The sequence below is a fragment of the Danio aesculapii genome, chromosome 16 (genome assembly GCF_903798145.1).
Source record: "Danio aesculapii chromosome 16, fDanAes4.1, whole genome shotgun sequence".
NCBI classification, from domain to species: Eukaryota; Metazoa; Chordata; class Actinopteri; order Cypriniformes; family Danionidae; genus Danio; species Danio aesculapii.
In genome coordinates, this window is record NC_079450.1 from 51244755 (window position 1) to 51257172 (window position 12418).

The window sequence follows — 12418 nt, forward strand, 5'->3', positions numbered from 1 at the left end:
AACAATGCTTAGTGGCTCAATGTATTACATCAGTGTTTTTTGTAGTACACAACCAAGCACGTGGTCAGAACACAAACGAGTCGCAGGTAATGAAGTATTAACCGTTTCTCATGCTCCGCCTCTTTGCCCTTTTTTGGTTACCCCCGGTTGGTGCGATGACGTGTGAACAAAATGCCGACGGTTGGCCACGCCTACTTGTAACTTCATTTGCGCTCTTCAGAAACCTGTGTGACGTCAGCGATACTACACTGAAAAAAAATGATTCAGAGATGATTCCTTGGATTTACTAACTTTTTTTTAAGTTAAGTGGTTGTAAACAACTTATTTGGGTTAAATTTAAACAAACAAAACAAGTTAAACATTACTAAATTTAATTTGTTTGTTTAAACCCAACACAAATAAATAGTTTGCACCAAGTTTGCAAACATCTTTTTTTAGTGCACGTCCATATCTTTTACAGTCTATGGTGATGTGCAATGTACTGCAAGAAAATAACCCTTTATTCGTGAACAATTTGTCTGTGGAAATATAATTTGTGTGAAAAGAAACAAAATCTGTTATCATCATACTGCCCCCTAGTGTTCATTTTACCTATAAACCACAGTCAAAAGTATGTTTTTGCAGTTTTTACACACATATTTAGGCTGAAGCACGTATATCCAGTGAGACCGTGTTGCCTCCTTCAGAGTATAATCAGCGCCTCAGCGGACACAACGCAGCCTGTCGGAGAGCCCAAACACGAGCTGTGCCTGATGACTAATGTAAACTGCAGCACAATCAGTGTGTCATTCCACAAAAACACTCATGTGTGACCAGAACGGTTACTTCCCAAAACAGACCAACAAAGACGGGCTTCCCTGCTGGGATGCTGGAAATGAATCCATCACAGGGGATTAAAAACAAAGGAGGAAGACAGAAGCGAGGTTTTGGTGTTGTTCTCTAAACTACACTGTAAAATTGAAAACTTAAACAAATTACTTGAAAGAAAGAGATTTCAACTTAATTTATTAACAAGTAACAAGTTGAAATAACTCGTTTAAGTTGGTCCAGTGTTTTGTTTGTTTTTTTGACTCCGTGTAAAGAGTCATGCATGAAAGATATTTAAAGTGATAGTTCACCCCAAAATGAAAATTTACTCACTATTTACCCTCCTTCAGGTAGTTCTAAGCCTTTAGAGTTTTCGGTAACACTTTATAATAACTACACACTATGAATTATTTGTTAAGCATTAGCAAATAGTGAATTCCTTATATGTTAAGCATTACCTCTACATTAATAAACGTTAGTAAGCAGTTTATAACTGCAGCTACAAATGCTGTATTCTTGACCTACAACCAAATTTATAACGTGCTTAATAATTGTACTTTCATAATTTGTTAATGATTTGTTTTCATTACTAAAATAAGTATTGCATTATTTACAAACCATTTGTGTTTAAGAGTAGTCGATGGTTTTTAAGATCATTCAGAATGAGTTAGTAAATGATTAATAAACTATTGAAATCAACATTTATATATCTTATTATTCAGGCGTATATTAATAGTTAATCTGTATGGTAATAAATGCTTTATTAACTCAACTTCATTCGGTTTTATGCCCTAATCTAAAGTGAGGACTATTTATACTTAATAAATCACTTATAAATGACAATTAAAGGCTTAAAAAACACACACACACTGTGCTTTGAATTTACAAATTGGATTTTGTAAATGTGAGTTGTGCTGTGCATGTATGAACATTATTTTTTGAGACTCATCTGGCTCCATAAAAGAGTGTGTGCCTGTGAAGTGCATCTTGATTTCCTGCGGTCAAGAAGCTCTGGATGGAGAAAGGAGATCCTGCTGTGCTGTAACCCTTCACCCCGCTCCATCTCCAGCCTGTTTGCAGGTTATGTGTGCGAGACTCATTTGAGATGCAGAGTTTGCCACAGGCTCAAGATAAAGACACGCAGACGCACAAAGACTTTACCGTTAGCAGGAAGCAATGGATGAGGCCCTGCGACAATCACAGCCAATGACTCTGGTGATGAAGGGCACACTGGGAAGTCTGCGAAACTGTCTTGTAAAGACACTGAAAACCAAGACAACTGGAAAAAAATATTCATTGGATTTACAATTTTTTTTTAAGGTAGATCGTTGCAAACAAATTCATAAGGGCCGAATTTAAATAAACAAATGAAGTTGAACGTAGGCATCATGGTGGCTCAGTGGTTAGTACTGTCGCCTCACAACAAGAAATGTCGCTGGTTCGAGTCCCGGCTGGGCCAGTTGGCATTTCTGTATGGAGTTTGCATGTTCTCCCCATGTTGGCGTGGGTTTCCTCCAGGTGCTCCGGTTTCCCCAACAGTCCAAAGACATGTGTTATAGGTGAATTGGGTAAACTAAATTGGCCGTAGTGTATGAGTGTGTGTGAATGTGAGGGTGTATGGGTGTTTCCCAGTACTGGGTTGTGGCTGGAAGGGCATCCGCTGCATTAAACATATGCCGGAATAGTTGGTGGTTCATCCCGCTGTGATAACCTCTGATAAATAAAGGACTGAGCCGAAGGAAAGTGAATGAATAAATGAAGTTGAACATTACAAATGTAATTTGTTTAAAATCAGCCCATATAAATTGTTTGCAATCACTTACCTTAAAAAAACGTCGTAAATCCTATGAATAATTTTTTCCATCTCATTGGAAATACGTGCCTCAGTCTACATTTTTGCAAAATGTAAAATACATTGCTCTGGGTACATTTAGTTGCATGTTTCAGATGAGAACTCCACTAGAGGGCGCTGTCTACATTTTTGAAATTCTGAATTATGCCACTTAGGGTGCGTTTTGTTGTACGTTTCAGACATCCTTCTTGTACATGTCCAGGAGAAGGCGGAGCTTGTCATACAGATCAGCTGGCAAACACCTGAGCTAAACCCTTTCCCTAAACCCAACAATAGGACAGCATTGTGGCAGCAGTGGAGTCATTCAGGTTCCTGGGCACCACCATCTCTCAGGACCTGAAGTGGGACACTCACATTGACTCCATTGTCAAAAAAGCTCAACAGAGGCTGTACTTTCTTCGTCAGCTGAGGAAGTTTAACCTCCCAAAGGAGCTGCTGAAACAGTTCTACACCTCCATCATAGAATCAGTCATCTGCACATCAATAACTGTCTGGTTTAGCTCAGCTACTAAATACGAACTCCAAAGACTACATTGAATAGTTCAGACTGCTGAGTGAATCACTGGTACAACCCTTCCTACTCCCCAAGAACTGTACTTATCCAGAGCGAGCAGAAGGGCTGCCAAAATCCCTCTGGACCCCTCACACCCAGCACACTGCCTCTTTGAACTTTTACCTTCTGGTCGACGCTACAGAGCAATGCGCACCAGAACAGCCCGACACAGAAACAGTTTCTTCCCTCAGGCAATCCATCTCATGAACATTTGATGATAATAATTGTGGAGCCAACATCACTACTTGCTATACACTTTTATACACATATACACTTATTTAACAACACACTTTACATGCCAATTTGCACATAACAGCTGCACATATAACGTTGTATATAGTAATAAACACGTATAAACACTTGTCAATCTGTATATTTGCACTCACTACTTCTTTTTTTTAAAATATATTTATTATCTGTTTTTTGTCCTGTCTCTGTAATCCTGTTGCACTGTAGAAGCTCTGTCACGAAAACAAATTCCTAGTATGTGTGAACATACCTGGCAATAAAGCTCTTTCTGATTCTGATTTCTGATTCTGATTCTGATATTGTTTTAAAAGCAGACGTAAGACAAAAAAAAATACTCTGCCACCACATAATTTTACCTTGATTTTGCATTATTTTTATCTCTTTTGTGGAAGCGTGCATCACCAGACTTGAACCCAAGTGCTGAGCAGCACAACATGAATTGGAACACAGCATCTTTTGACTCAAGCAAAACCAAGAACAGTTCCATAGCAACATGCTAAACCCAATAAGAACACTTGCATAGCAACTCCAAAGCAACACTCAGACAACTATCCTCAACAGGTCAACACAATGACAGCAGGATCTGACTGGCAAACAGAATATGGTATAAAAATCAAGTTAAACATGTACAATAATGCTACACTGATATGAAATAATGGTCATTCTTTATTTTAGGCCACAATTCATGCTATTAACAAACCATTCACTAAGAATTATCAACAACTTATCTAATAACTTATTAATACTTCAAGGTAGTAGTTGGATTCAGGTTTTGCATAGGGATGAAAAATAAGATCAAACTTTATAGCTACTAATATACAGTTATTATCTTAACAATATGAAGGTAATAAGCCAGTATAGTGTGAATTGTGACTTAAAGTCTGCATGAACTGGAAGCTGCGACCAATTTTTTTCGCAATGTGACGCAGTTCCTAGAGAAATGGAATATTAAATGATAAAACAGTGGGCGTGGCTTGTTATTTAATACTGCGAGCTGATTGGATGTAGTAAAGTGGTCATTTCAATTAGGAAGATTGGGAAAAGGGTTTCGGGGGAGTTATTACAACGCAACAGACTCCTGATTTTTAGATTTCAATTACAAAGGCAAACTTTTTTTTTTTCTTAATGCCAATCACAGATGAATTGTTCACCACTAAACTAGCAATGTGAGCTAACAAAACCGGTTAGCTTTGATGTGTACAATAAACTAAAGTTTTACCAAAATAAGCTGACAGTGGATGGCTCAATTCCAGAGAGAAAACAGAGATGCGAGCTTCAGCTTCTCCATTGTGTTCAGATAAGAGACTTGCAGTGTTTTCCTCAGGCCTGTTACATGTTTTTTCAGAGAGCTCTCTCATGTGTGCTCGGGCCCCAAACACAGACCCCAGCATCCTCTGAGGAGACTCGACAGGGATGTTTTACTGGAGCACCACAGGGAAAATCCTCAGAGCCGCGCCGGCTTTGATCAGCTTTATTCACATCACAGAGGCGGATTCATCAAAAACGGCCCCGGCTAACACAATCACCACTCCAGGCCCTCAGAGGGGCCCACATGTGCCAGAGGAGCGCAGGAAGAGGAGTTTTTTTTACAGGTGGTCATCTTATAAGATTATTTAATGCACTGTAGAAAATGCAGGGTTCCACACAATTCCTCCATGTTGTCCCAATATAAATTGATTAAGTTAACTTAATCGTTTTTACAAATTTAAGTGAATTCAACATAAAATATTTAGGTTGTCCACAAAAACAACTTAAGAATTCCAACTTGTTTGAAATAAGTAGTTTGAACAAGCAGCAAAAGTCCTTTTTTTAGTTTATTATGAATGTTTTAATGTGATTGATGAATAAAAATGGATTGTAAAACACTTTCATGTTTGATTTTATTATTATTTTAATAGGAGGATTTATACTTTTGTAATTATTATTATTATTATTATTATTATTATTATTATTATTATTATTACTATTATTATTATTATCATCATTATCATCATCATCATCATCATTATATTAATAAAACATTTCTTCATTGATTTTTTAATAATCAAATTAATTTCTAAGAATTTTCCACACACATAAATAAATTAATTCTAAATTTAAAAAGAAAAATTTTAAAACATAATTTTCATTGAAGATTTAAATTTTTTTTTGATTTAAATCAAAATTTTCATATCAAATTTCAAATCAAATTATTTTTCACATCTAAAAAAATGATAAAAAAAATAACATTCTAAAATAACAAAAAAATGTAAAATAAAATCTACATTTTACATTGTTTTAACTTAATTAAACTTTGCATTTTTAGATGCATTTTTGTCAGTCATGCATAAACCTGCGCAAAATATATGTAAATAGTAGGCCTACTAAACTGTCATTTTGTACACATCTTTATTTATATATTAATCGCTGTAAACCCAACTTACCTCAGTTTTATGTATTTTCACTTGCTGCATATTACACAGTCAAAAATACTGGTTGCCATAAATTTTTAAGCTGAATCAAGTTTATCTTATGAGTCCATTGAACTTACATTATGTTAACCTGACTTAAAACAGATTGCGTAACTTATAAATTAAGTTAGAACGTGATTAACTTAGTTTAACAACTTACAATGGACTAAAAACATATGTTGTCATGACTAATTGATCATATAATTTTTTTACAGTGTACAAGCCTTATTTTAGCCATGTACAAACTTTAAATGTAATTTAATTGAGTACTGATTCTTCATAAATGATGATACCAAGCAATTTAAATAAATGCATTTTAAAAGATTGCTTATTTACATGCAAAAATCTTTCTTGTTTCACTTATATACAGTATGACCGACACAACGTTTATTAGATAATGTTAAAAATGTTATTTAAATGTATGGACATTTTAGATCCAATTAAAATGCATAACTTCTACATTTAAGCTCATTGTATAGTCTTAGACGCAAATACATAAGCAACATAGTCTCCACTAAACTGTTCATCTCCTACAGTGTGATGTCATGAGAAATGATATATAATCTTCATCAAATAACAAAAGCATGGGTGGAGATGGGTAAAAACTCATACAGCAGCACAAAAGAAACCTGAGCTTATTCGGTATTGATTTAAAAAGCAGCAATAGAAAGTAACTGAAGGAAATTAAATAATGGGTATGAAATATATATTAGGTTCTGAGATTTAAAGGATGGAAATATATGGACAGTTCAGAATTTTGAATAAACGACAATAAATAATGCTAAATATTGTGAATACAAACATTTTTTATTATTTATTAAAAAATATTTATATATTTTATATTCTTTATTCACCCACTGGCCACTTTATTAGGTACACGTTACTAGTACGGGGTTGGGCTCCCTTTTGGCTGCAATACTCAGTTATGGCGTTGACACACACACCACCACCAAGGATTTTCCATCGCCCACTGTGCCTCTGAAGCGAGGTGTTCCCCAGGGATGTATTCTAGGCCCACTATTATTCACAATAATCCCACTTGGTCTGATTTTACAAAGTCATGGTCTAAACTATCACTTTTATGCAGACGACATTCAGCTTTATTCTATCTGTACACCTACTCCATTCGCCCAAATTGATAAAATCTCTGCTTGTGTGAAGGACATTAAAGATTGGCTTGACTCAAATTCTCTGAAACTCAATATGGACAAAACTGAGATAATTTTTTATTGGCATCTCAGCACTTACCAGCAATATTTCGACCAGTTTCTCCTGTGAGATTGCTGGCTCTCACATTAAAACATCTACTTCTGTCAAAAATTTAAGCGTAATCTTTGACTCCACACTTTCCTTTCAGTCTCACATTAAATCTGTTATTAAATCTGCCTTCTTTCATTCACGTCGTGTTGCCCAAATGCGTTCTTTCATTAGTAGCAAGGATGCTGAGACTGTCGTCCATGCATTTGTCTCATCACGCATTGGCTACTGTAATGCCCTTTTCATTGGTCTGCCTGCTAGCCTCACCTCCAGATTACAATATATATACAAAACTCTGCGGCTAGAATACTCACTCATACCAAACATTCTGCTCATATAACCCCAATCTTGTATGACATCCATTATCTCCCAGTTACATACCGCATTAAAATCAAAATTCTCCTCCTTGCATTTAGATCCTTAAATGGCCTAGCTCCCTCTTATCTTTGCAACATGCTTGTCCCCTACATCCCTACTCGCTCACTATGTTCCTCTGACTCTGGCCTTCTTGCTTGCCTCTCTTCAATAGGGGGCAGATCATTTAGTGTTACTGCACCCAAACTTTGGAACTCTCTATCACACTCACTCCGTTCTGTTAATAATATCTCAGAATTTAAATCTTTACTCAAAACTCTCTAGCTTTCTGAATGCTTCACTTCTGATTTGATAAATTGACCACTTTGTTTGATCCACCTGTACTCTGCATATTTGTCTCTTGGGTCTTGTTTTGTATGTCCAGCTTTGACTTCTTGTATGTTTGTGAACCTAATGTTGTCTCTACTTTATTATTGTTTCTTTCAATGTATGTTCGTATTATCCCTTTTTGTTACATTCATTGTAAAGTGTCCTTGAGCTCCGGAAAGGTGCTATATAAATAAAAATGTATTATTATTATTACTATTACCACCAGCAGCCTGAACCGTTGATACAAGGCAGGATGGATCCATGCTTTCATATTTTTGATGCCAAATTCTGACCCTACCATCCGAATGTCGCAGCTGAAATCGAGACTCATCAGACCAGGCAACGTTAATCCAATCTTCTATTGTCCAATATTGGTGAGCCTGTGTGAATTGTAGCCTCAGTTCTTAGCTGACAGGAGTGGCACCCGGTGTGGTTTTCTGCTGCTGTAGCCCATCTGCCTCAAGGTTGGACGTGTTGTGTGTTCAGAGATGCTCTTCTGCAGACCTCGGTTGTAACGAGTGGTTATTTGAGTTACTGTTGCCTTTCTATCAGCTATAACCAGTCTGGCTCACCTCTGACATCAACAAGGCATTTGCGCCCACAGAACTGCCACTCACTGGATATTTTCTTTTTTTCAGACCATTCTCTGTAAACCCTAGAGATGGTTGTGCGTGAAAATTCCAGTAAATCAGCAGTTTCTGAAATACTCAGATCAGCCCGTCTGGCACCAACAACCATGCCACGTTCAAAGTCCCTTAAATCACCTTTCTTCCCCATTCTGATGCTCGGTTGCTGCCATGTGATTGGCCGATTAGAAATCTGCATTAACGAGCAGTTGGACAGGTGGACCTAATAAAAGATACAGTATTGGACAGGTGTACCTCATAACCCTCTGGTGTTTTGTTTGTGTGTGTCCACGTCTATGTGTGTTTGTTTGTGTGTACATCTGTGTGCTTCTTTGTGTGTGTTTGCGTGTCTATGTGTATGCCTATGCTTGTCTTTGTCTGTTTATGTGTGTGTATCTGTTTGTTTGTATGTCTATGTGTGTTTGTGTGTGTCTCTTTGTGTGAGCGTATGCTTATGTGTGTGTTTATGTTGGTTACCTTTGTTTGTGTGTCTCATTGTGTGTGTTTGTTTATGTGTGTCTGTGGGTGTGTGTGTACGTCTGTGTTTTTGTGTCTGTGTGTGTGTTTGCCGATGAGTTTGTTAGTTTATGTGTGTGTGTCTGTCTGTCTGTTTGTGTTTGTTTATTTGTTTGTTTGTTTTTGTCTGTGTGGTAGTATGTGTGTGTGTGTCTCTTTGTGTGAGTATATGTGAGTATATGCCTATATGTGTGTTTGTCTGTTTATGTGTGTGTGTGTGTGTGTGTGTGTGTGTGTGTGTGTGTGTGTGTGTGTGCGTGTGTGTTTGTTTGTTTATGTTGGTTATGTTTGTGTGTCTCTTTGTGTGTTTATCTGTTTTTATGTTGTTTATCTGTCTGTCTGTCTGTCTGTCTGTCTGTGTCTGTCTGTGTGTGTGTGTGTTTGTTTATGTGTGTGTGTGTGTGCCTGTTCATGTGTGTATGGCTATGTGTGTGTTTGTTTATTTGGTTATGTGTGTGTGAGACTCACTGCAGGCTCCAGATCGGGCAGTCTGTTCTCCATGGTCTTCAGCCAGTGTCTGAGAGCTCTGATCTGCCCTCTGAACTCCGTCTGCCACTGACTCCACTGCTCTGAACACATGCTGACACACACAAACACCGCAATCACTACACACACATTCACTGACGCATTCAGCTCTGTATTTAAAACCAGAAAATGATATATAATACAACTGAAGGCAAAATTATTCCCCCACCCTGAATTGTTAATTCTGTTTCAAATATTTCCCAAGTGATGTTTAACAGAGCAAGGCCGTTTTCACAGTATTTCCTATCATTTCTTTTCTTTTTCTTATTCATTTTAGTTAGACTGGGTGAGTTACTTTCTTCTAGTAAATAAAAGTATAAGGAAAAAGTTTACCCATGTTGCTTTCCTTTCTGTGCAGCTGCTTCCTGAAACCGAGACACCAAACACACACTTACTTCAACATGACATGTACATACATTCATAATTTTTCACATCTACAATAATTGAAGGACAGTTCACTCAAGCAATTCAAATTCTGTCCTCATTTACTCATCATCCGCTTGTTCTAAACCTGTCTGAGATTCTTTCTTCTACTGAACACATACTGAAGGATGCTGGATAAAAACAGCCATTGACTTCCATGGTATTTTTGTTCCTGGCTGTGAAGAGATGATGCCAACCCTGCGAGGACATCAAGGACAGCACTAAGTCTTAAGCAATACACAACACACACACATTGTTCTTAATTATTGTAATGATCACACCACTTCATTAAAAATGTATTAAATACATAGACAACATACATCACCTTTTTAAAAGTACACTTTGTTGTGTAACAGCAGGTTAACTATGTATACAGTACTGCCCACCCTATGCACACATTAATTCTTTCTGAATTTGATTGAATTGGAATGATAATTATTGTCAAAAGTGCTAAACATAAACTTTAGTTTAATTAAATTTAATACTATGAATGTCAATGTATGTTTTTTTTTTCAACAATCCTCTGAATATCTTGTTTGTGTTCAACAGAAGAAAGAAATAAACAAATAAAGAAAATAAAGAAGGTTAGAACCACTTGAGTGTCATTAAAGAGTGAGGAAATTTTCATTTTTGGGTCCCAAAGGCCTAATAAGCAATTATTGTCACTAGATGGTGCATATAAACACAAATAAAGGTGAAATGAGATGCTGACACTGTGTCCTAATTTCGATATTAAATGTTTAGAAAATGCAAAATGTTTTTCCATGTTAAAAGGAGTTTTTGTTAGAAACATTTCAAGAGTTCCCACTTAGATATGCTTGGCGTTAATAGCAAGTTTGGCATGCTGTGCCGGGAGAGAACCCTGAGCTCGGAGATAATTAAGCCCAAGGCTCCCACCCCGGTCAGTAAGCATATAAGGGGATCCGAGATCAGGTAGGTCTTGAGAGCTCCCTTTACAAAAGGGAGGAAAAGGAGGAGATGGGGTGGAAGGGGGATTCTTCCAAAACGAAGATAGAGCAGTAGGAAAAATCGATCCTTTATTGTACGCTTGGATCAACCTGATTGGATCATTATTAATTACAGATAAGCAGCCAGTCTTGCTCAATCATATCACGTGCTCCTCTCAAAATAGGCTATATGCACACAGACTTTTCATTTTCAGTCAGGCAGCCCAAAGGCTTCCGATGAACTGTCTTTCCATTACAAAATTGTCACGTTTAAGATCTGATTTCTTTAAAAATCATCGATCTTCACTGCCTGTTAGATATACAGAATGAAGTGGGTCTCAGATCAGACAAGAAGCACTGCATTAAGTTCCATTTCCCCCCACCATGTCTTTAAAATATGAGTTTGTTTTACCCCAGTACCCCAGAATTTCTGCGCTTGCCTGTTGCTACTGAAGGTGCTAGTGGTTACAACGGTCTTTTACATCTTTTTACGCTTGAACAACCAAATGAATGCTTAAGTCTATTCAACTGAATGTATTGTAATTACATTACAACATCGATGCTGTAAAAACAACCTTGTGAAATTGAAAATAGTCACATTAAGCTTTCACCAGATGTTTATTGTTGGCTTTAAAACTCTAGCTGTGCATAGAGCCCATAATGAAACTTCACTTTGCGACATGCAACATTTCTATTTTAGGAACAGTTTCCATTTCTGTGATGGAAAACAAAAACAGCAAGATGGTTTTGTCTAATTTTGGTTTCCCAAACAGTCTAAATCAGGACAGCATGTCCAAAATCAGAACAGAAAATCAGTCATTTCAGTATAAGATCTAAAATTTGCTTCAAAGATGAGCAACAACAGAATGTCAATATACTAACTAATCCATCTAATTCAATTTATTTATTAATAAATATGCTATAAGAGTAGTATGTGCAGTGTTATTTTGAACAGATGTTTGCTTTTGAAGGGATCTGCTGACCAACAAGCATACCGGATTTTCACACGGCCGAACAACAGCATAAAATACTATGACAATGATTTTTAACATTATTCAATATTAAACGCTACTAATGTACTAATGATTTTGAGTATCATTTCATGTGATATTTATTGCAAAACTGAAAGCAGAAGCAGATATATTGTTTACCTCAGATGTTGAAAATAAAATGACTAGCAAACATAGTTTGAAAATAAACGCTAGAACTGCCACTCAATGCAGCATACTTTATGTTAATAGGTTAAATATGTATTAAATTCGAAACCATACCAATTCTTTAAGAGTGCAGTGTTAATCTGTGTTTCTGAATGGCTCTATTAACCTTATTCTTCAATGCGGAAGTACGCTCGTTTTTGCGATTGTTTTAGAACTTCCGATTCAGCTGCCTATGGGAGAAATGACTAGAAATAATAAACGGCAAAAAAACGGTCAAACTACTTACTCTACAAACAAGTGTTTGCATGACAATACAGACAAAGTAGAATAATATAATAAGAAAATATCAGTTTGCAACACCAAGCAGCAAAA

General features: G+C 36.7%; 1 protein-coding gene across 1 annotated transcript in view; it reads right to left on the minus strand.

The window, feature by feature from the left end:
- Positions 1 to 1752: 1752 nt before the first annotated feature.
- Positions 1753 to 12418, minus strand: part of plecb (plectin b) — a 184410-nt gene continuing 173744 nt past the window's right edge. The window contains exons 25-28 of the mRNA XM_056476117.1: positions 9853 to 9884; positions 9463 to 9574; positions 1969 to 2070; positions 1753 to 1877 (exon numbers count right to left, since the gene is read on the minus strand). Of these exons, the coding sequence (XP_056332092.1) occupies positions 1753 to 1877; positions 1969 to 2070; positions 9463 to 9574; positions 9853 to 9884 (371 nt within the window). The remainder of the gene's footprint in view (positions 1878 to 1968; positions 2071 to 9462; positions 9575 to 9852; positions 9885 to 12418) is intronic.